General features: G+C 35.2%; 1 protein-coding gene and 1 non-coding gene across 11 annotated transcripts in view; one reads left to right on the top strand and one right to left on the bottom strand.

Annotated features, from left to right (window-relative positions):
* Positions 1–24,390, top strand: part of TBL1XR1 (TBL1X/Y related 1) — a 175,964-nt gene that overhangs the window by 146,495 nt on the left and 5,079 nt on the right. For all 10 annotated transcript variants that reach the window (XM_021071211.2, XM_021071208.2, XM_084990354.1 and 7 more), the window contains 9 exons: positions 329–470; positions 3,439–3,502; positions 3,597–3,694; positions 5,593–5,653; positions 15,198–15,319; positions 15,449–15,523; positions 19,136–19,263; positions 20,098–20,263; positions 23,405–23,506. In XM_021071211.2, the coding sequence (XP_020926870.1) occupies positions 329–470; positions 3,439–3,502; positions 3,597–3,694; positions 5,593–5,653; positions 15,198–15,319; positions 15,449–15,523; positions 19,136–19,263; positions 20,098–20,263; positions 23,405–23,506 (958 nt within the window). The remainder of the gene's footprint in view (positions 1–328; positions 471–3,438; positions 3,503–3,596; positions 3,695–5,592; positions 5,654–15,197; positions 15,320–15,448; positions 15,524–19,135; positions 19,264–20,097; positions 20,264–23,404; positions 23,507–24,390) is intronic.
* Positions 6,604–6,711, bottom strand: LOC146397610 (U6 spliceosomal RNA). The gene has a single exon (XR_014825437.1). It is a non-coding gene; the product is annotated as a U6 spliceosomal RNA (small nuclear RNA).

The following is a 24,390-nucleotide window of genomic DNA, read 5'->3' as shown; positions in this document are numbered from 1 at the left end:
AAGTATCTTGCTGAATTATTGTATATGTTATAAATACATTCCTTATATTTTCAGGGTTTTGTTGTTGCTTATTTATGGTCATTTTGCCTCTGTACCTCTTTATTTATTCATAATGTAATCTTAGATGCTTTAATTAAGCTAGTGCTTGGTGGCCCCCAAAGTGGAGACTGAGAAAAATGTTGGAAATGGAAATCTCTGATAGTCTAGTTTTTTTTTGTTTTTTTTTTTTTTTTTTTGCCTTATTAATAATAGGATGTAAATATGTTGCCTTGATTCTGGAATACTTGAGAATATCATGAGGATTTAAAATATATTGCATACTTTATAGGTCTGGAGACTCAACAGCAAGAATATGGAATCTTAGTGAAAATAGCACTAGTGGCTCCACACAGTTAGTACTTAGACATTGTATACGAGAAGGAGGGCAAGATGTCCCAAGCAACAAGGATGTGACATCTCTAGATTGGAATGTGAGTATTACTGTATTGTCCATGATGGATCTAGTTATTAATATACTGAACTTCTCTGAGCCTCAGACTTAAGACAGGGTATGTCTGTTTGTTCAGTTACTTTTTGGATTTCACTGACTAGTAAGAACAACAAACTAGGAGTCCCCACCTCTCTAATGTGTCAAAAACAAAGACTGCTCAAGCAAGCAGGCCAAAGTTCATCTTCCAGCTCCTCAGTTTATCTAGCTGCAGAACCTTTGCATATAACTGGTCTATCACTCTGTGCTTCACTTGCCTTACATGTAAAGTATTAATGTATGTATTAATGGTCCCACATAAATGAAGTAAAAATGAAAATCAGTAACAAGCACATAGTAAATTCTTAACTACTAAGCCTTTTGCTGGAGGTATAAGGGAAATCTGTACAATAAAAACATATTCTTCTTTCTCTTATTTAGCTGAGAACTGATAAAAACTTCTTTGCCAGCTGTCTTTTACTTTTACTGAATCATTATAAAGTTATAATTTTGATGTCCTTCCCAGACTATCACCCCACTCCATCTTTAGTCATGTACATCTATTGGAATATAGGAGACCTTAGCATGCAGTTGGCAATGAAGTTTTCATCAGGAACTGTTTGTCTAGATGTCTTCCAAGCTGCATTCTAGCTGTATGAATCTTAACATTCTCTAATTCTATATATTATTCAGAATCTTTCTAGGATAACTTGACTACTCTGATTTACTAGAAAGTTTTATTTCATTATTGATAAAGCTTTATCCTTTCAGTTTCAGATATATGATTTTTTTTCTTTTAAGAGCTGCAGCTGTGGCATATGGAAGTTCCCAGTCTAGGGGTCAAATTGGAGCTGCAGATCCAGGCTGCATCTGCAACCTACACCACAGCCCACCGCAATGCCAGATCCTTTAACCTACTGAGCGAGGCCTGGGGTCGAACCTGCATCCTGAGGGATTCTAGTTGGGTTTATTACCGTTGAGCCACAGCAGGAACTCCTCAAATACATGATTAACAGCTTTGTTTGCAGTCCCATTATTAATTTGCAGGAAATCACCATTTTTAAAGTTTCTGTATCTTTCTCTTTATCCCATGTTGCCTTTTTCTTCCTTGTAACTTTACATCAGTTTCTTAAACACCACCCCCCACCCCAGTTCTGAGAAGCCTTTCAGACACCAGTGTTACTAAGAATTTTTAGGGTCAGCTGTCCTTTCCTTAGCAAGTGGACATCTTCTCCTTCTCTGGCCTCTGTTTAACAACTTTGTGGGGCTTTCCAAAGGATTTTCCAAATCTTATTCCAAGAAATGAGCTCTATCTTTAAACATGATTACTCTATGAAATTCTTCCAGAACTCATAGGTAAGATTTTTTAATATTCTTTTCTAAATTTCCAGCAATGTGTTTATTCTTCCCCTGTATAAATTTGAGAATTCTAGAAATGAAAAGAAGTTTAGCACATTTCAGTTATTACTTGGTCGAAGGGTCAGAACTAAGAATTGTCTTCTTAATATGGTACCTAACTATATCATAGATTAAAGGCCTTCTGTCTTTCTTAATCTGTTTGTCTTGGAGGCCATGTTAATTAAATGAAGTTTACTGATTACACTGAAAAGAATGGTTAATAAATGGTATGTTGAACTTGGTGGTTCTGAACTGCAAGTTAAAAGTTTTTTAAAGTGTGGACTTTTGAAGATTTATTTTCACTACAAGCTTAAATCTTCCACTAAAAGGGGAATATATTACTGTTGATTAATGGCTCTTTTCCATGACTAAAGCAAGAGCCTGTGAAATATCTGATCTTTAAAGTGTTCTTTTCCTACTTTAGTGGTCCATGATCTTAAAACATTTGGGGACCATTTTAGAAGGAAACTTTCCATTGTTCCGAGTCTGAAATTAAGATTTTGCTGTTGGCTTCAGCATTGCTGCTTCTTCCTTAGGGCCTTTTCAAATCCTAGCAAATCTCAGTCTACAACCCATAGAACCAACATTCGTTTGCCACTTACCTGTATAGGTAAATGACTTGAGGTCTGAAAAAGGTGACTGTGTTTTCAATACACTTACCGGAAAGTATCAAAAAGTACAGAGTAAGGCAGGCTTGCATTCTCTCTCTCTCTCTCTCTCTCTCTCTAATAATGTTTACTCATCCGGGCAATAGTCTGTTTTGTGTATTCTGTCACTTGTACTTCCGTAGAATAAGTTAAGTGTGTCCTTGTGTTGTACCATTAATCAAGTAAGGCACATGTAAGGGAATAAGGGAATATAGGATTAGAGAAATTGGTATAGATTTCTCCTCATAGTAGAGTAGTTCCAGGCAACTGTACTCACTTCATTAACTATAAAGTCAGTCTACACTCTTTTCTGGCTCTTTTTCTTGTGTTGCTGTTTTTATTAGTAAGGATTTCATATTGGGAAATAATTAAGAAAGGAAAGAAACATTCAGTGATATTTAAGTATCTGATCATCTGAAACAACAATATTATTTGGAACACACACAGACATACAGACACATAGTTTAGACAATAAAAGATTTAGAGGGAGGTCTTTATAAAAACTTCTAATCGTAATGAAATATTTTGAAAGGGTTCTCTCTACTTTTCCTGAATCATTATAAAGTTATGATTTTGATGTCCTTCCTAATCCATCACCCCACCCCCATCTTTAGTCACGTGCACCTATGGGAATGTAGTAAACTTTAGCATGCACAAGAGTGATGTTGATCCTGCACCAGAGCAGTTGCTGCCATTCTTGAGATTTTGACATGAGGCTCACATCATGACTAAATGCTGACAAAATTCTACAGCAATGAAGGGTTTTCTGTAGGCCTTTCATGGCTCTTCCAAGTAGGCAAAGCTGAAGGTTTTGAAGCAGAGAATGTCACAGATCAGCTGTACCTGGGATTTAAACATGAAATATTCTGATAACAATTAAATGTCCTTTCTGGATTTTTTAATTGAAGAAGTATGTTTCTCTTACAGAGTGAAGGTACACTTCTAGCAACTGGTTCCTATGATGGATTTGCCAGAATATGGACTAAAGATGGTAAATGAAGCACTTTTTCTTTTCATTTGCTATTAGTGTTGATCTAAGTTATACAGTTTAAAGTAATTTTAATGTTTTTCCTTTTGAATATTAGGTAACCTTGCTAGCACCTTGGGGCAGCATAAAGGTCCTATATTTGCATTAAAGTGGAATAAGAAAGGAAATTTCATCCTAAGTGCTGGAGTAGACAAGGTAAAAAGAATATTAAACTAACTTCTATAAAGGTTAATTTGTTATGGAGTTCCCGTTGTGGCTCAGTGGTTAACGAATCAGACTAGGAACCATGAGGTTGCAGGTTTGATTCCTGGCCTCATTCAGTGGGTTAAGGATCTGGCGTGGCTGTGAGCTGTGATGTAGGTCCCAGACACGGCTCAGATCCTTCATTGCTGTGGCTCTGGCATAGGCTGGGCGGCTGCAGCTCGGATTGGACCCCTAGCTTCCATATGCCACAGTTACAGCCCTAGAAAAGACAAACACACACACACACACACACACACACACACACACACACACACACAAAGGGGTAATTTGTTAAAGAGTATAATTGAAAGTAATATTTTTCTCTGCTAATCACATAAATAATGAAACATTCATATTTGGGAAATTTAGGATGAATTTATGGTAGTAATAGGAATGCTTAGATTTTCTGTGAGCTCATTCCTGAATCTACTTATCAGAATATCCTTTATTCCTTATCTGTGTGACCACTCCTCATTTTTATTGGAATTTGAGTCATAATGAATGTCATACTTCCCATACTCTTTGCTTCCCTTGTGCAGTTTTTAGTTTATCTCATCAGTGACTATGGTTCTATGGCGAATCCATAGGAAACCTTAGAGCCAATCTGTTAGCTGAACTCCTGATACTCAATTGAAAATGTAAGAAATTCAGAGTCTTTTTAGCTCTTTTCACTTAATGAGTCTGGTAAATATAGATAGGTTGAAATCATTGGCTCTTCTTCATTTTCTTATTTCTTTTACCACACCTCCCAAAATGAATACAGTTTATTTTAATCTATGAAGGTACATGTGCATAGTTGAGATGTCAAAAAGGGAAGTAGAAAAAGGGAAGAAATGTAAAGGGGGCAGGAATGTGAAAGAAAAGCCCTATTAATATTTACTGCCACTATATACCCCAAAGTTATAAAATTAATAATGGGAAGGAAATTTAATTTTAATTATTGTCATAATTCAAGCTGCTGTTGTATATAAATGCGAACTTCAAAAATCTTAATATTGGGGGAGTGTCTGCTGTGACCCAACAGGATTGGTGGTATCTCGTGAGCCCTGGGATGCAAGTTTGATCCCTGGCCTGGCACAGTGGGTTAACCTCTGGCATTGCCACAGCTGTAGCGTGAGTCAAAACTGCAGCTCAGATCTGATCTCTGGCCCAGGAACTCCATGTGCCTAGGGACAGGCAAAAAAAAAAAAAAAAAAAAAAAAAAAATCTTAGTTAGCTGATTTTTATTAACCAAAAATTTACCTTCTTATGGCTATAGCTAAAAAAATCTTACATTAAGTATGGAGTTCACGTTGTGGTGCAGCGGAAACAAATCAGACTAGGAGCCATGAGGTTGTGGTTCGATCCCTGGCCTCACTCAGTGGGTTAAGGATCTGACATTCCTGTGAGTTGTGTAGGTTGCAGACATGACTGGGATCCCACCCTGCTATGGCTGTGGTGTAGGCCAGCAGCTGTGGCTCCAGTTGGACCGCTAGCCTGGGAATCCACATATGCTGTGGGTGCGGCCCTAAAAAGCAAAATAAATAAACAAAACAAAACAAAATAATCTTACATTAAGTAAACTATTGCAATGGAGTTTCTTAAGCAGTCTGATAGAATGTCTGGTAAGTATAGATACCTTGTAATAGTTATTGAAGTAAGTTGACTGATGAGAAGTCACCAAGGAAGAATTAAACTGCTTAATAGTCTTCCACCCCAAAGTGGAACATAGCTTTGCTGTACTAAAGGTAACTGTTAAATGAAATGCACTCTGACATTTCATATTCCTTTTATATATTTAGGCATCTAATGTCTGTATCTGATAAACTCCTTTTAACTTCTTAGCAATATATTTTTGTTTTCTATCTCAGACTACAATTATTTGGGATGCACACACTGGTGAAGCCAAGCAACAATTTCCTTTTCATTCAGGTAAGTCTTCACAATTTACATGAGAACTAGAGCTTCTGTTTTTTCTAATTAAACTTTTAATACCATATAATTCATTTAAAAATCTTGAAATACCACGTATCAGTCTTGTTACTAGTCCTTTGAGGAGCTGATGTTCCATGACTTTCAGATTGTTAATTGTCAGAGGATCATCAAACGTTTCCTGTGAAATGTACCATAAAAAAGCATTTGCAGCTTCGTTCATTTAGGCTTATTTAATGGTTAAGAACATAGATTTTTGAGTCAGGAGGTCTAGGTTTGAATGTCAGTTCCACCCCACTTAACAAGCTTTAAGATTGAGCAAATCATTTAACCTTTCTGAGCCTCATTTTTTCTGTCTGTAAATGAGGATGAAAATAATACCATTTGTTAAGAGGATGAGGCCAGTATATGTGAAAATACTGCATAAACTCCTATAAATTTAGATAGTGTCATTTTTTATTTTGGATTTATGTATCTAAATCATGAAATAAAATGACATAACGTTAACTAAAAATCATTTGGATTTTCCGGTGTTGCTGGAACATTGGTGTTTTTGAAGTTTTTCTCTTTTAAGAAATAGTGTGATACTGAAATCTGACTCCCAGAATAGTGTACCCCTTCCTGCATGATAAAGGCCATGCGCCAGAGCATATATCCTGATGTGTAGTCAGCTAGATTTTAGTACCTTCATTCCCATGCAGCCTAGAACTTTTTGTGCTTGCTTTCAGGAGGTTTTCAGGTTACAGGAACTGATGTTAAACTGGAACATGATGCCTAATAATTATTAGAACAGTGGTTTTAGCACTACTTTATTTAATTGCGTCTTGCAGAATTTTGTTATGGTTGGGAAGAGTTCTGAATTGGAGATTAACTTAATTAACTCTTGTTATTTTCAAATCTTTAGTAACATCCTTTTCACAAACAGCCAATGTGACTTTTTTTTTTTTTTTTTAAACATGGAACACTTCACGAATTTGCGTGTCATCCTTGCGCAGGGGCCATGCTAATCTTTCTGTATCGGTCCAGTTTTAGTACATATGTGCTGCCAAAGCGAGCACCAATGTCACCTTTAAAATCAAAATGTACAGCTTCTGGCATTTTCCTTTCTTGTATTTCTCTATTTAGTGTGATTATACAAGCTAGATAAGGTACAAAAATGATTTTTCAGTAGTATTTCAGTAACATAATTTTGCAAGTATTATGTTAAACAGTTCAGCTTGATTTAAGCTTACCATATTAATAAGCATTTACACATCAATTTCTTTTTACCTGTTTTACCCCCTTTTCACCTTTGCTTCTAGTCCTCACCCAGATAGAATTTTTTTAGACCTCTGGTTGTTCTGCTTAAAAGTTTCTCCTACATCCTAGAATTGATGGAACATTGAAATAAGTGTGCGTGTGACACCGTTACTACCTGCTATGGAACATGTACCAAACCACCTTTGCACTGGAGATGATGCCCTTGTATATGTAATTCCCATTTAATGTTGGCTACAACCCAGTGAGGTGTAAACAGTGTCGTTTTACAAATAAATAAGCTTTTTACACATGGTATTCTTTCCTGCCATGCTTTTTGGTTTTTTAAATGGCTTTATTGAGGTATAATTGACATAAAATCATCTATATGCATTTAAATTGCACAATTTGGTATATTCATGTGTGTATATATATATACACACAGCATTGAAACCATCACCACACTCAAAACAATACATCTCTTAGCTTCAGAAGTTTCCTCCTGCCCCTTTGAAATCATTCCCTCCTACTTTCCCAGGTAGTCACTGATGTCTTTCCCTCACCAGAAATTAGTTTACATTATATAAATAGAATCACATAGTATGTATTTTTGGTTTTGGTCTGATACATCTCTTAGCTTCAGAAGTTTCCTCCTGCCCCTTTGAAATCATTCTCTCCTACTTTGCCAGGTAGTCACTGATGTCTTTCTCTCACCAGAAATTAGTTTACATTATATAAATAGAATCACATAGTATGTATTTTTTGTTTTTGGTCTGTTTTCTTTCTCTGCATAATTATCTTGCATTGCTTTTGATTTATGAGTAGTATTCCGTTATGTGGATATATCAAATTGTTATCCATTTACCTGTTGAAGCAAATTCGAGTTGTTTCCAGGTTTTAGCTATTAAAAATAAAAATGCTATCAACACTCATGTACAAGTTTTTATTTTTTGAACTTGTGTTTTCCTGTTTCTTATGTAAAAATATAGAAAAGTTATGGCTAGGTAATCGTAGGTATATGTTTAACTTAACAACTGCCAAACAGTTTTCTAAAGTTTATGTTTTCCACACTGGTTTGCATTCGCAATAGCAGTGGGTATTCCAGTCTCTCCATATCCTTGCCAGCATTTGGTATGTGGTCAGTCTTTTAAGTTGTAGCCACTCTAATAAATGTGTAGTGGTATCTCAGTGTGGTTTTCATTTGTATTTCCTAATGGCTAATGATGATGAGCATCTTATGTGTTAATTTACTTTCTTTATGTCCTCTTTGGTGAAGTATCTGTTCAATTCTTTGGATTTTTATTTTAACTTTGCTGTTTTCTTATCACTGAGTTTTGTGAACTCTATATTCTGGAAAGAAGTCCTTTATCAAGTATTATCTTTCAGTTTGTGGCTTGTCTTTGCATTGTTTTGACAGTATCCTTCAAAGATCAGACATTGTTTATGTTGAATTCCTTAAATTATTCATTTGTTCTTTTATCTATCATGCTTTCAGTGTCAATATAATTTGCTCTTTTTCTGTTTGCTTAATAAAGATGTTGGAGTCCCTGATTTGAGACCTTTCTGCTTTTCTAATACAGATATTTAGTGCTATAAATTTACCCCTATTTACTGACATCTCACAACTTTTTATGTGTTCTGTTTTTGTTCAGTTCAAAATACTTTCTAGTTTTGATTATTTCTTCTTTGACGCTGGTTTATTTAGAAGTGTGTTAATTTCTGAGTATTTTGAAACTTTTCAGATTCTTTTTAATATTGCTTTCTGATTTAATTCCATTGTTCCCGTAAATATCATTTAGGTCAGATTGTTTGATAATGTTCACATCTTTTATAGCCTTTACTACTTTTTCTGTCTACTCATGCCACCTGTTACTGAGAGAGGGGTTTTGAAATCATCAACAATAATTGGAAAACACAGTAATTTCTATTTTCTTTGAAGCTCTGTCATATTTTGCTTCACATGTTTTGAAACAGTATTATTAGGACATGAATTTTGAAGAATGTTGAATTGACTCCTTTATCATTTTGCTAATGACCCTCTTTTTTCCGTTTTATTTTCTGAGCTCTAAAATCTACTTTGATACTAATATAGCCCTTCTGATTTTCTTTTGGTTAATTTTGACATGGTGTATATTCCTCTGAGCTTTTATTTTCAATCTTGTTGTCTTTATATTTGCAGTGTATTTTATGTAGGCATCATATATCAACTTGTTCATTAAATATCAACTTCTGCCTTTTAATGGCAATATTTAAGCTGTTTACATTTAGTGTGATTATTGATATGATTGCATTTAGTTTAGTCATATTTTGGAGTTCCTGTTGTGGCTCAGCAGGTTAAGAACCCGACTTAGTGTCCATGAGGATGTGTGTTTGATCCCTGCCTTGCTTTGTGGGTTAAGGATCTGGCATTGCTGCAAGTTGTGGTTTAGGTTGCAGATGTGGCTTGGATCCAGCTTTGCTGTAGCATAGGCCAGCAGCTGAAGCTCTTATTTGACTCATAGCCGACAAACTTCCATAGGCCACAGGTGTGGCCATAAAAAGAATATTAATTAATCATATTTTTATGTATCTCTTTTCCTATTTTTCTGCTTCCATTTGACTTATCTGAATATTTTTATGATAACATTTTCCCTTCGTTGGTGGGTTATTAACTGTAAATCTTTTTTGGCATTGGAATTTATAGTATACATCTTTAATTTGGCACCATCTACCTTCAAGTGATGTTTTAAAGGGATTAAGTAATAATTTTCACTCATGTAGTTGTCTTTTCCAACCCTTCATTCCTTTGCAAAATTATCATAGTTTTATCTAGTATTACTTTCTACCTGAGCTGCTCTAGAACTCCTTATGATGCAAATCTGATGTTGATGAATTCTTTTTGTATACATGAACAAGTCTTTATTTCATCTTTATTTTTGAAAGGTATTTTTGTTGGATATAGAATTCTGTAGTTGATAGTGGTTTTTTTTTTTTTTTCTTTCAGTATTTTTTTTAATGTTGTTCTGTTATCCTCTTATTTACATTATTTTCAATTTGAAATTGCTACCATTTTCATCTTTTATCACCCTGCACATAATTTGTCTTGTTTTCTTTGGCTATTTTTAAGATTTTCTTCTTATCACTGATTTTGTTCAGTAATGCAGGGCTGTACGCAGCTTTGACTATGTTGTGCCTTGCTTTAATTTTCTTAGTTTCTTGTCCTTAGAGCTTATTGGATTTACTCATTCATAGTTTTCTTCAAATATGGAAATTTTTTGATCGTTATTTTTAGAGAATACTTTTTTTTTTTTTTTTTTTTGCTTTTTAGAGCTGCACCTCTGGCATATTTAAGTTCCTAGGTTAGTTAGCAACTGTCAGAGCTACAGTTACCAGGCAACACCACAGTCACAGCAATGCAGGATGTGAGCCACATCTGTGACTACAGCTCATAACAATGCCAGATCCCCTACCCACTGAGCAAGGCCAGGAATTGAACCTACCACATCCTCATGGATACTAGTCGGATTCGTTTCTGTGGTGCCACAATGGAAAGTTGTCTTGTTCATTTTTTTATTCAGTTTTCCTCTGTTTTTTTGTTTGTTTGTTTGTTTATTTGTTTTAATAATTTTGGATTGTCTCCGTTCTGAGCTCAGGTTCATCATTTTTTCTGCAGCATCTAATCTGTAGTTTATTTCATCTAGTACATTTTTTATCTCACATGTTTCAGTTTTAATTGCTAGAAGTTTAAATTTTTTATTTTTCTCTACTCAGCTATTTGAACATACAATATATAGTTGCAAGTGCTTTAAAGTCTTTGTGAATTCTAACATCTGTGTCTGGTTCTTGGTCAATTTTGATTTGATTTTTCTCTTTGCTTTGGTCATACATTCTTACATCTTTGCATGCCTTGTTACTTTTGATAGGTAATGAGATTTTGTGAATTTCACTTTTTTGGTTGCTGGATACTTCTGTATTTTTTAAAGTATTTGTGAAATTTATTTTAGGTCACAGTTAAATTGTTTGAAAATAAATGGTTTGATCCTTTGGGGTCATGCTTATAAGATTTTGTTAAATGGTAGTGAAACAGTGCTCAGTGTAGGGCTAATAATTTCCTGATACTGAGGCAAAAACCTAAATGTACTCTAACTAGTGTTCCATGAATCAAAAGGTTTTCTGGTCTTGTGGATATAGACACTTTTCCCAACCTTGAGTATCAGAAATTGTTTCTTCTAATCCTTTGGAGTGGTTCTTTCCCAGGTCTCAGCTAGTATCTTCACATACTTCTGCTGATTAGCATGTGCTAAATGTGAGTAGGGCCCATTGTAGACCTTTAGACCTCTCCATTTGCATAGCTGTTTCCTTTCTAGTACTCTGCCCTGTGACTTCTAGCTGCCTTCATCTCCCCAGATTTTGAGCTTTATCTCTTCAGCCCAGGAATTTCATTGATCTCTTGCTAGGGAGATTTCTTTTCCCTGTGCCAAGATTTGGACATTTCCCAGATCATAAAATTTGAGCAGTTATAAAGGCACATTGTTAGTTGATTTCCCTTCTCTATAAGCAACCACTGTCCTTTGCTTCCTGGTGCGCAGAGTCTTGAACTACTGTTATTTAATCTATTTTGTAAATTTCTTGGTTGTTTGGGTAATAGATAAATTTTGTTCCCGTTACTCCATCTTGACCAGGAATGAAAGTATACCATACTTTTTAAATTGCCGTATTTTATTTCCTGTACTGTATTTTCTTCCATATATTCTCTTACATAAACCATAAATCATGATCATAAAATGAATACCACATTATATTCATCAGGATGGTTATTAAAAAATAACTGGTTAGGACGATGTGGAGAAATTAGAATCCTTGTACTTTGCTAGTAGGTATGTAAAGTGGTATAGTCATTGTGGAAAATAGTATGACAGTTCCTCAGAAGGCTAAACATAGAATGATCATATGACCCAGCAGTTCTACTCCTAGGTATGTATCCAAAAGATTTGACTTGAAGTCAGGGACTTGAACACATTCTTGTACATCATTGTTTGTAGCAGCATTATTATATACAAAGGGTGGGAGCAACGCACTGTCCATTAGCAGCTGAATGGACAAACAGAATGTAGTCTATGTATACAATGGATTACTATTTAGCCATAAAAAGTAATGAAGTCCTGATGTATGGTACAGTACTAGAGAACTTGTGCACGTTATGCTAAGTGAAATACACCAGATACAAAAGGGCTGAGAGCATGACTCTTCTACTTGTATGAATTATCTGGAATAGGTAAATTAATAGAGTCACAAAGTGAAGATTCAAGGTTATCACAGGCTGGGCAGAGGGGAAAATGGAGAGTTATTGCTTAGTAATTACAAAGTTTCCATTTGGGGTAATGAAAAAGTTTCAAAGATAGTGGTGATACTGGCACAACATTGTGAATGTAATTGATACAACTGAATTGTACACTCAATTAAATAACAAAGTTCTTTATGACCACAGTAGTTTAAAATTATTAATGTAATATACTAAAAACCATTTGATTTGCACATTTTAAATGGGGAAGATTATGGTATGTGAATTATATCTCTGTGAACTTTTTTAAAAAAAAAGCAAATGAATAATAAATGTTCTTTTCCCCTCCCCTCATTGGTTTGTTACCTTTCTTTTTTTTTTTTTTTTTTTTTTTTTTTGTCTTTTTGCTATTTATTGAGCCGCTCTCACGGCATATGGAGGTTCCCAGGCTAGGTGTCTAATCGGAGCTGTAGCTGCCGGCCTACACCAGAGCCACAGCAACGCTGGATCCAAGCCGCATCTGCAACCTACACCACAGCTCACGGCAACGCCAGATCGTCAACCCACTGAGCAAGGGCAGGGATCAAACCCGCAAGCTCATGGTTCCTAGTCGGATTCGTTAACCACTGTGCCACGATGGGAACTCCTGTTAGCTTTCTAAATTAGGAGGGATGCATGGATTAACACAAAATAAATCAGAATTGGAGAACACAGAAATTGAATCTTAGGTCCAGGAATGCAAAAGTAATTTTTCTTAACCTCTTTCGTCATGTATGAAATGAAACCAGTAAGAGCAAACTCCCCTCTCACATATTACCTAAATAAAAATATTTTATTTTAGAGATGTGTTTCTATCCCAAAGAACTTGTAGTACCTAGACTCATTTTAGGAGTAAATATAAAGTAAGGAGGTATGGGTTCTTAGATTACCCCAATCTGTGATCATTGTATCTTATGAGCCAGACATATCACAGAAGCATTATTCATAAAAGTCATGTGTCACCCCAGCTTCCTCCAGTTATCTTTACCTGGTAATGCAGTTTGTTTGCATTTTGTTCTGAAAGTAATTCTGTATTTGTTTGAATGCTATTTCTAATTTTCTTAGCCTCCTCTTGAATATTTTGCAAAAACTCTCGACCAAATTAACACAGTTTTCAAACATAATGAATGGATATTTGACCTTCATAGCATTTTAGTTTATCTTTGTCTTTTAAATTAGTTAGATTTTTAACATCCCCCAATTCCTAACACCATAAAAATTTATTTACTGAAGAACCATTTTGTTAAAACTTTTTAGAATTATATCTTAACTAATAATACTTAATGCAAGATGAAAGTGTACTAAGTTAATGAATCAAATTCCAGGCACAAAAACAGAATTTAAACCAGGTAATCCAAGAAAAGGAATATAACAAGGATATAGTTGTAGAAGTATTGGAAGAGTGAAAATAGAGGAGAATAAGGTAACCCAGAGTTTAACAACTGCTGTAAACCTGCCACCAACTACCCATGGGAATGGGAACCTCAGAGGAGATGCTGCCTAGCGAGAGTAGGTGCCGTGGAGCAATCATAGTCATTGTCAAAGACCCAGCCTGGTAGATGACAGCAGAATTGCCTGTCTACTTTCTTTCTCCTGACCCTGGGTTCTTGACAGTGTCTTCTATTGTTTGAACCCATCTGGAACCTGCAGGCAGAAGGGCCTTGAACATGTAATTTGTAGTCATCAGCCCCTGAATGCAGAATGTAGCAGAGCAAAGTGTGGTAAGGAATGGACCTGAGGACAGGCTGACGGAGAGGTGAATAGGATGGTCATCTGCGTTGCTTTAAGAATGTTGCACACAAATAACAGAGTCCACACACAGTGCTAATCACAGTTGGCCTGTATTTTTGTTTACTGACTTGATAGATGTAGTTGGAATCTACCAGGAGCAGACCTTGATTGATTTACTTTAAAAAGCCTTCCCAGAGAAGTAAGTCGAGGAACTGTATGTGGAAAGCAGAATGGCAAAGAGGCAAGGAGCCAAGGAAGTGAGCAGCTTCTGGTGAAGAAGCTCCAGGCTCAGCCTGATCCAGGCAGGGCTCAGGAGTGTTTGTTATACCTCAGGGTTTTCCTCATCTTGAGCCAAGGGTGCTTGGTTTTTGAATCTCCCGTTTCCTTCTCTTTCCTCCAAACCAACTATCTCCTGCTGTGAATTTCTGGTATACTTCTGTTATGTAACTCAATTACTTGGTATTATTACCTTAATCTGCATTGCTAATTATAGAGAGCTTTGCACTTTGCAACAGGAGAAAATGAAAGAATCTTTAATTGTATCAGAGCTAAAATAAGTATTAAATGCCAGCCAGCTTTTGGTCCTCTGAGGTTTTAAATTCAATGATGTAAATTTTAAGAGTTATTTGACAAGAATCACTTAGAAGAAAATATATTTGTGAATCATGCAATATTCCATTTTATCAATTGAATAGATAATGGAAATGAAATGTAATACTTGTTTTAACTTGTAATTTACAAAGTACTTTCAGTACACATTATCTCACTTTATTTTCATAGAATTCTTTTGCACTAGCTTAGAGGCTTTATCTCCATTTTTTTAGGTAAGAAAAATAACATGAGAGGTTGGATGACTTGCTTAGGGCACACTACTTAGTGACAAAATAAGGCTTCTTGTCCATTGAACACTCACAGCATTATAAAAGTATTAGGAAATGTAGTGTCGCATTTAATTTTATCATTTTACAAATGAAGAACCAAGAATCCAGTGCTAGTAATTTGCCTAGCATGCTCTCAGGAACCCTAATCTCCTGGTAACCAGGCCAGTGTACTCTATTAGGCTGTGTCTCACATAGAGACAACCAAACTGAAATTTATTAATATTTGTGGTATGTAAATACTATCATTTAAAAAGTTCTATTAGTATCATAAAAAGTATAAAGTAAAATGTTTAAGTTTTTGTTAGCAAAGTTAATGTTCAACCATGGTTTAAAACTAAAGTTCCTAGATTTCAGTACATGTGAAATAAATGTGTACCTTGCCTTTTTTCCTTTTCAGCACCAGCATTGGATGTTGATTGGCAGAGCAACAACACCTTTGCTTCTTGTAGTACAGATATGTGCATTCATGTCTGTAAATTAGGACAAGACAGACCTATTAAAACATTCCAGGGACACACGGTGAGAAACTTTTTTCCCTTTCAAGTTATTATGATGAATAAGTAATTTCAGAGTGGTTTTAAGTATCTGTTTTTAATACCCAAAGAACAATCAAATCTATAAAATGTGAATATTTACTATTGTTTTTAGAATGAAGTAAATGCTATCAAATGGGACCCAACTGGCAATCTTCTGGCCTCCTGTTCTGATGACATGACTTTGAAGGTAATTCACATGGTGGGCAGAAGTGTGGTGAAGTCACACAGTGCGGCTGCTTTGGCCATTTTGAGATTGTTTAGATTGTCTCTCTTATTGATGGGAATTATGATACTAATAAGATCTGTGCTGTTATAACTGTCTTCACTATTAGAGAGTCATATATTGGTGCAATTAAAGGTTATTTGAACATGTAAGGGTTTGACATATGAGTGAAGCTCTTTGTAGGATTCATGGATTTGACTGAAATTCTGTGAATTGTAGTAATTTAATTTTGCTTTGTGTGAATGTTTACCACCTTTCCTGGGAAACTGATAGATAGCAGAGAATCACTTAATCAGTGAGCCTAGTTGATGCATCTCAATGTGAATTCATGTTCTTCTTGTTGCATAACTAAAAACTAATACTTACTACCTAAGCATATCACATACCAAAGTTAGAGAAAAAAAAAATCTTTATGTATTATCTTGAGATAATACTAATCTTCAAAACTAATGGAGCAGAGTTTCCCGTAGTGGTGGCAAAGTAGTGACAAACCCGACTAGTATCCATAAGGATGCGGGTTCATTCCCTGGCCTTGTTCAGTGGGCTAAGGATCCAGTGTTGCTGCTGTAAGCTATGGTGTAGGTCTTGGACGCGGCTCCTGTCTGGCATTGCTTTTGGTGTGGCAAAGCAACAGCTCCAATTTGACCCCTATATGCCTCACGTGTGGCCCTAAAAAGAGAAAAACAAAGCAAACAAAAATTAATGAAGCTTGAGCCCTTTCCTTCATCATGCTAACTCTGCTGAACATAATTTATCTTTGACTTTGCAATGCCAGTGACTGCAGATGTGATGACCTTTACAGATAGGATAATTGTGAGGGAAACTGCTTTTCCTTCTCCAGGTTGTCAAGGTTACGTGGTTTTTTTCCTTAAACACTTGCTGTGTTTTTAGTTACTTTTTCTCAAGCCTGGGTTCCCTTGCAAATATCGCTGGTAAATATGCTTTTCTTCATGGTTTTGTTTGTGAGCCTACTTTGCATGCACATTCATAATGCTTATAAAATGGGGGAAAAAAAAACACTCTTCTGGAACAGAGTATGGTACATATGAGGAAATGAAAGAAGCCATGTAACTAGAGAGCTGACTGTCATGGATTGAGTTGCAGCTAGAGAGATAAGTTTATATTAGAAAGTGTTAGAGAGCTTTTCTTTGTCCAAAGAATAATAAAAGGTTATAAAATTTTAAATCTAAGTAAAAGGTTATAAAATTATAAAATTTTAAATAGAAGCTAGAAGGATGGATAATGTCTAGTGAAGCCATATTTTGAAAACAAGAAATAGCAGATGAGTGAGAAAATTAGGTCCAGCTTGGACAGTGCTTTTGAGTCATGCAAATGGAGGTGCTGGGCGGGGGGGGTGTCTCATGCCCAGAGAACAACTCTTAAGCTTGACATAAAAATTTGGTAATTCTCAATAGATGGGTGGTCATTCAGAACCATGATCATAAACACAATTGTGTGGATAGAAAGTATACATAAAAGAATAGTAAAAAGTTTTAAAACCCCAACATTTACCAGCTCAAGAGCAATGAGCTTCCAAAAGGAAACCTGGGAGGAGGAAAGACCTCAGTGGAAACAGTATGTATAGAGAAGAATATTTTAAGGGAGGTGATGGATGAAAGTGGTCAATAGTGTCAGTGCTATTGGAAGGTCAAATTAAATACGTTTTGGAAACATCTTTTAGCTTTATTTATATGGAGTTATATATACCTAAAATACAAAACACTATGATGTTGCATCATTATCTTTTACTAGTTACGTTGCAGAAGTGTGAAGCTCAGTAACTTTGTTTTTGTTAGCACTTGGGTTTGGTGTGTGTGTGTATTTGGCAAGATTTCCCCCGTCTTTATTGAAATGACTTTATCAGAAATACTCTTGGTCTAGGTTTCTCTTAATTTTCCCCCAAAAATAATGTTATTAATCTTACATACATAGACATGTTTTCAGCTCAAAAAAGGATTATTCTCTACTCACCATTTTAACTTCATTTATTGATTTGTTTACTTTTCATGGTTTCTTCTGTATGAATCACCTAAAATTTTTAAATTTTGTTATGATAACATTTAATGTGAGATCTGTTAACAGATTTTTAAGTATACAGTACAGAACTGTTATCTATAGGTAAAATGTTGTACAGTAAATCTCTAGAACTGAAAATTTATACTTGTTGGTTAGGAACTCCCCCTCTTCCCAGCCCCTGGAAATCAACGTTCTTTTCTTTTATGACTCTGACTCTTAGACACCTCATGTAAGTGGAATCATATAGTATTTGTCATTAAGATTTATCTATGTTGTCACATGTAACAGGATTTCCATATATGTTAAGGCTGAATAATGCTCCATTGTAGGCCCACATTGGCCTGCAGTGGGTGCAGCCAAAAATGAAGGAAAATAAAAAAACACACACTAAAACGCCATTGTATGTTTGTATGTATATTTTCTTTATCCATTCATCTGTTGATGGACACTTAGGTTGTTTCCCTGTCTTGGCTTTTGTGAATACTGCTGCAGTGAACGTGGGAGTACAGATACCTCATCAAGATCCTGGTTTTAATTTTTTTGGATAAATACCCAGAAGTGGAACTGCTGGATCATATAGTGGTAGTTCTTAAAATTTGGGGGAGAACCTCTGTCTATCCTGTTTTTCATAGTGGCTACACTATTTTGTATTCACATCAACAGTGTACAGGGTCCAGTTTTTCCACATTCTTGACAACACTTTAAAAATTTAAAACAGCTATCCTAACAGTTGTGAGGTGATATCACATCATAGTTTTGATTTGCATTTCCATGATAATTAGTATATTGATCATTTTTTAATATACACATTGACCATCTGTATATATTCTTTGGAGAAATATCTATTCAAGTCCTTTGTCCATTTTTTAAATTGGGTTATTAGTTTTTTTGCTCTTGAGATATGGAATTTCCTTATATATTTTGGATATTAACTCCTGATCGGATATATGGCTTGCAATATTTTCTGTCATTCTTTAGGTTGACTGTTACTTTCCTTGCTGTGCAGAAGCTTTAAATGTATAGCTTGTAGTCCCACTTGCCTGTTTTTTTTTTGTTTTTTTTTTTTTGTTTTTTTTTGCTTTTGTTGCCTGTGCTTTGGTGTCAGTATGAATCATATTATCTGTATATTGTTTATCTGTTTGCTCCATTGGAAAATAATTCCTGATTTTAAATTTTAAGAGGAATTTATAATGTAGATCTTTTATTTAAAGGACAGCATAAAAACTAATACCTTAAACATTGCACCGTCATTACCCAAGGAAGTTATGTTGAAGTTTGTACCATCTGAAACTATCAAAAGTGATCTTAGAACCACAGTTAACTCAATCCTGAAGCTTCACAATAGTGAATATTTAAAAAGGACCTGAAGCTAATTTGTCATTTTTAAAAGATAAATATTAAATATATTCTACTGTATTTTGATTTCTTTGTGTATATTCCCTTGATCTCTGTAATTACTGTTCTGGTTATACTGCTTATATTTTGGACTGGAAAGATAGTATTATAAATGCAAGCTTTGTATGGAAAAATAACTACCTACACTTCTCTTTTTTTGCTTAGATCTGGAGTATGAAACAAGATAATTGTGTCCATGATTTGCAAGCACATAATAAAGAAATTTATACTATCAAATGGAGTCCAACAGGGCCAGGGACAAATAACCCAAATGCCAACCTTATGTTAGCAAGGTAACAAACACTATGTTTTACTTTTCCTATAGGAATCTTTTACAAAGAAAAAATAAATGACAGATAATTAGGAAAATTCCATGAAATGGGAATGTGTCCTGCAAGCAATATTTTTTAATTGGGAGCCATTAAGCACAGAGTTTTATTATTTCAGGTCACAGTGGGTTTTTGTATCTGGAGAAATCAAGTATATATTGATGATAGCAAATACTGATAAAAACCCAGGTAATTGCAGCATATCGCAATAAAGTTTGTTCAGCATTTTAAAGAAAGAATAAGTTAAATGTATATTTAGTTCAGCATTTCAAAACTTTATCAGGGAGTTCCTATCACGGCTCAGTCATGAGGACGCAGGGTCGATCCCTACCCATGCTCAGTGGGTTAAAAGATCTGGTGTTGCTGTGAGCTGTGGTGTAGGTCGAAGATAGAGCTTAGATCTGGTTTTGCTGTGGTTGTGGTATAGGCCAGCAGCTATAGCTCCTATTCGACCCCTAGCCTGGGAACTTCCACATGCAGCAGGTGCAGCCCTAAAAAGCAAAAAAAAAAAAAAAAAAAAATTCATGTGTCAACATAAAGGAATTATTTAAAAAGCAAAGGAATACAGTGAATTAGTTCATTTATGTTTTCCAATAAAAGGGACTTGGAGATGCTCTTGATAAAGCTGCCTTTTCTCCTCTGTCAGCTGTATTTCCGGAACACTTTCTTCCTAACAGCACAATCTGCTTTTCAAGGAGTTTGTAGCTAGCAATTAGAAATGGCTGAATATTATAGATTGGGGATGGGGCTGAGAATATTTCATTACTTATAAAATCATTTTTTTCCCTCCCTTGTCAGTGCATCCTTTGATTCTACTGTTAGATTATGGGATGTAGACCGAGGAATTTGCATCCACACTTTGACAAAACACCAAGAGCCTGTGTACAGTGTAGCTTTCAGTCCTGATGGCCGGTATCTGGCAAGTGGTTCTTTTGACAAATGTGTGCACATCTGGAACACACAGGTATGTCTGATTTATTTAAATAGTCGAGTACACTTAAATTAATAAGCATTTGCCTATACATTTTTTTTTTTTTTTTAATTTTCGGTTGTCATCCCTGTTGTGGCATTAATTCAAAAGGCTCTTAAGTTTTAAATGAGTACTTTTTTGGGATTTTACAGCTCAGTAAAGATTGAAACAAACTGAAGTTATATTTTCATAATATAGACCAGAACTTAGAAATAAATTTAGATTCTCTGTTTTACTTTCTTAAACAATTTTGCAGATAAAATATGAGCATTTAAGATGCATTTATGTAGATAAATGATATAATTTCCTCATTCTCTAAAAGAATTGTCTCTGAAGGAAATATATATGAGTAGTAAAAAAGAACATGTACTAAAGCATAAGGTTTTGTAACTGAACACATGATTTATCAGAAACAAACTTAAAACTCTACTACCTATTTAGTGACTGTGCTACAGAGATGCCTTCTTAAAAGTGGAGGAAATTGCTTGTTGCTTTCATATTTTTAATCTTCTCAGTGTTTCAGTTTTTATGTGCCACGTACTGTTTCTTTAATAGCAGTCATGTGACTCTCCCTGGCGCCACTGTTCACTCCCCCACCCCACGAAGATCAGATCTTTACTGGTTGAAGTGTACACATAATAATTTATTGTGGGCTATTTCTCTTTGTGCAGTTGACCATCATAACTCATCAGCCTATTTTGTGTAAATCATCATTTTAAAAACTATTTTTGATTAAGTTATACATTCAGATGGTCTTCAACTGCTCCGTGTCTCTCCCCCCACCCCCGAGCCCCACATGCGCCAAGACACACTGAGAAGTTTTGCTCCTGTTTTTTTCTTGGTCCTCTACAGGTAACTTTTACTAGTTTTGCTTTCGTTCTTGGTGAGTTTTTTTGGTAAATAAAAGCATTATGATTCGTTCATTTTATACTCCCATGGTTTAATTTTTTTCTTTTATGTTTTTAACTCCCTTAGAATTGGCTTTTGTATATGGTGTGAAGTTTAGTTCTATTTCATAATGTCACTTCTTTCACACATTAAGTCTTAGGTGGTTTGTTCATAAATTCTCTTGTATTCCATTGATTGATACATTTGTATGTACCTGCATTATTAGCTTAGTTTTAACAGCTGTAACTTTGTAAGTCTGTAAGCCCCCCTCATGAAGTCTTTTTTTTCCCCCTTTAGTAAAGTTTTATAATTTCTTCATAAATATCTTTTTTCTTAATTTATTCTGAGTTGCCGTATGGACTTTATTGTTACCACGAATATAGCATCTTTTAAAAAATATATTCCTTTACTTGCTGGTGGTTACTTAGTGGTGTTTACTCATTTGGAACATCATGAATTTTGACATGTTAATGTTGACTTCATCAACCCTGCTGAGCTCTCTAATTACTTCTAATAGTTTATATTTCCTTAGCTTTCCTTTCAAGGTAATCTTCCTGTTGTGACTGAATAGCAGAAGCTTCTTAGATATGATCTACAGATAATCTGTCTGTTGTATACATTTTCCATCACTCATTTACTCCATTGAGTAAATTAAGTTAAAAGTAAATCTGGGTGTTGAACTACAGAGTTCTGAGAGAAGATACTGCTAGACTTTTAAGGGCATTTGAGCAACTATCTATACTGTTTGGTTGTATCCCTATTGTAAATCAGTGTCGTTTTACTTTTAAGTTTGAAAATGGTAACATGCATCTTGTGAATGTTTAGTGCAGAAAAAGTCATCATGTTTTTATCATATATACATCTAGTTTTTTTCTTTCATTACTTGGATGATATGTTACCTAAGCATTTGATAGATCACAGATTTGAGTAGATGCTGAGGATCCTTTAGTATTTGTTAATGTGACAGCTCTGGCTTGTTGACCATGCTGTTTTGGTTCAATTACAGCCTAATTCAAGCTTAGAAATTGGTAAAAAGAAAGTATTAGTATGTTAACTGTTCTTTAGATTTTACTTTCTATTAGATTTTGTTGGCAACCACTCCTTTCTCTCCTAACTCTATGTACTTAAGACATACTTTACTCATACTTTTTCATTCATCTCTTAGAATGTGAGAAATTCTAGGTAGGGGGGAAGTAAAGCAGTTGAGCCTTCCTGGCTGTGGTCAGCTATAGCAGTGCATTTGTGATTTCTGCAGTATTACCAGACTGACTCTGAAGAAGAAAGCAGGGGGAAATGGTTTTCCAGTTTACTGATTAACTTAGGGCTGGCTGTCACAGAAGTTATTTACAAGATACATGTTTTGCTGCCTTGTTTTTAGGTAGTTCTGCTACTTTTAGTTTGAATTTTTTCAGTCACCATGAAGCTGGGGGATATATTTCTGGTTTGTCAGGACAGAACACCGAAAGCATATTTTTCATTCTTTTTCAGTTTCTCACATCAGAACCTCTCACTTTTGCCCTATGTGATGACTAGATTCCTAGGAGAATGCATTTGTGTATTGGTTTTGGTTTCTGTTGCTGAAGAAATAAAATAATTGAGTTATGATTCAGCTAAGTTGATGAAATTGGTAGTGTTTCTGGGTGTACTTTTTTTTTTTAATTTATAACATCTTTGTGTAACAGTGTACATATGTTCTTTTAGCTTCTTTAATAATTCTCCTAGCCTAGAGACTGGCTACTCAGTAAATGTGCAATAGCTAACATTTTTAAACTGGAATTGCCTTTACTAGTTCATTATACTTCTTCCTCTTTAGGATGTTTTGTCAAAGAAATTCTGACAATTTTATTTCTCTGTGTTTGCTATATTCATGCATATTTAAACAGCAATAACAAAAATTTATTTCATGTCCTGCATAGAATGTTTACTTCTAGCCATTGTTAACGATGTCAAAGAGGCCAAAGACATCTTAGCTAAGAATGGTTATTAATACTGGAGAAACTGGATGTATGGGGGCAGGGCTGGGTATAGATAGAATGATCTGTTGAGAGCAGGCTAGTGTTATTTTTCTGTAAAAGCATCATCATATTATGTTTCTAGTATTTCAAAACTTGTGCTTATTTCACAATTGAAGCTAAATCCTATCTTGGATTGTTGGAAATAAAGACATGTAATATTCCTATCTTAGTATTTAAACATATGTAATAATGTATTTTATCATTTTTAAGATTCTGCTTTTCATTATTTTAGACAGGTGCTCTTGTTCACAGCTATAGGGGAACAGGTGGAATTTTTGAAGTTTGTTGGAATGCAGCAGGAGACAAGGTTGGAGCCAGTGCATCAGATGGTTCAGTAAGTACAATGAAGTGTTTCCAAAGGGGTGTGTGTGTGTGTGTGTGTGAGAGAGAGAAGCATAGTGAATAAATGTGGCTTATTGTGGTAGTGACTACGAAAGTGTTCTTTTTAAGATGCATTTTATGATATGGTATTGATCTTTTTTACTGAAGGCTCTGTACTTCTCATGTTCATTTAATTCAGATAACATAAACAGAATTTAAGCTCTTTGCCAAAAAAGTGCCTTCATAATCAATAAATGGACATTTATTTTTAGTGTAGACTTTCATCAATGTAATTACATATAGCAGAATACCACTCTGAGAGAGATTTGAAGTATTTTTTAATACTAGATTGGTTTGTTTCTTTGTTTGGGCCACCCCGAGGCATATGGAGTTTCTGGGCCAGGGCTCAGATCCAGGCCGCAGTTGTAACTTTAACACACTATGCCAGGCTGAGTCCTGGTGCTCCAGAGATGCTACCGATTGCTTTGCGCCACAGTGGGAACTCCGAGATTTGAATTTTTAGTGACTGTTTCTATTGTGTCTTCCTTGCAGAAGAGTGTTGGTTGCCCAGAAAAGGGGGAATAGAGGCAGTAGAGTCTGCATTGAGGAGTGAGTGATACTGAGAGACTGTCAGGATGAGGTTGGCCAATTCATTACAGAAAACTAGTTAATGGCTTCCAACATTCTGAAAGTAAAGGGAAAACAAAGAGTGTAACCATTCGTTGTTTACTGAGGCAGTAGCTTAATATAATCTGTAGTATCTTTCATTAAGGTCCAAGAGATAGAAATTGGTCTATTTTGAACATATTTTTTCTACTTTTTCATTAACAGACACTAAGTCTTCAAAATTTTAGACTTGGTTTTTCCCTCTCTAGTGTTAGCCCATGGTTATTTCCT

Source organism: Sus scrofa, chromosome 13, assembly GCF_054392235.1.
Source record: "Sus scrofa isolate SSC_HxYL_T2T_F1_AM1 chromosome 13, Sscrofa_HxYL_maternal_Yorkshire_Landrace_v2.0, whole genome shotgun sequence".
In the NCBI taxonomy this organism is placed as follows: Eukaryota; Metazoa; Chordata; class Mammalia; order Artiodactyla; family Suidae; genus Sus; species Sus scrofa.
The sequence above is the reverse complement of the archived record's forward strand: the minus strand, read 5'-3'. Positions and strand labels throughout refer to the sequence as shown.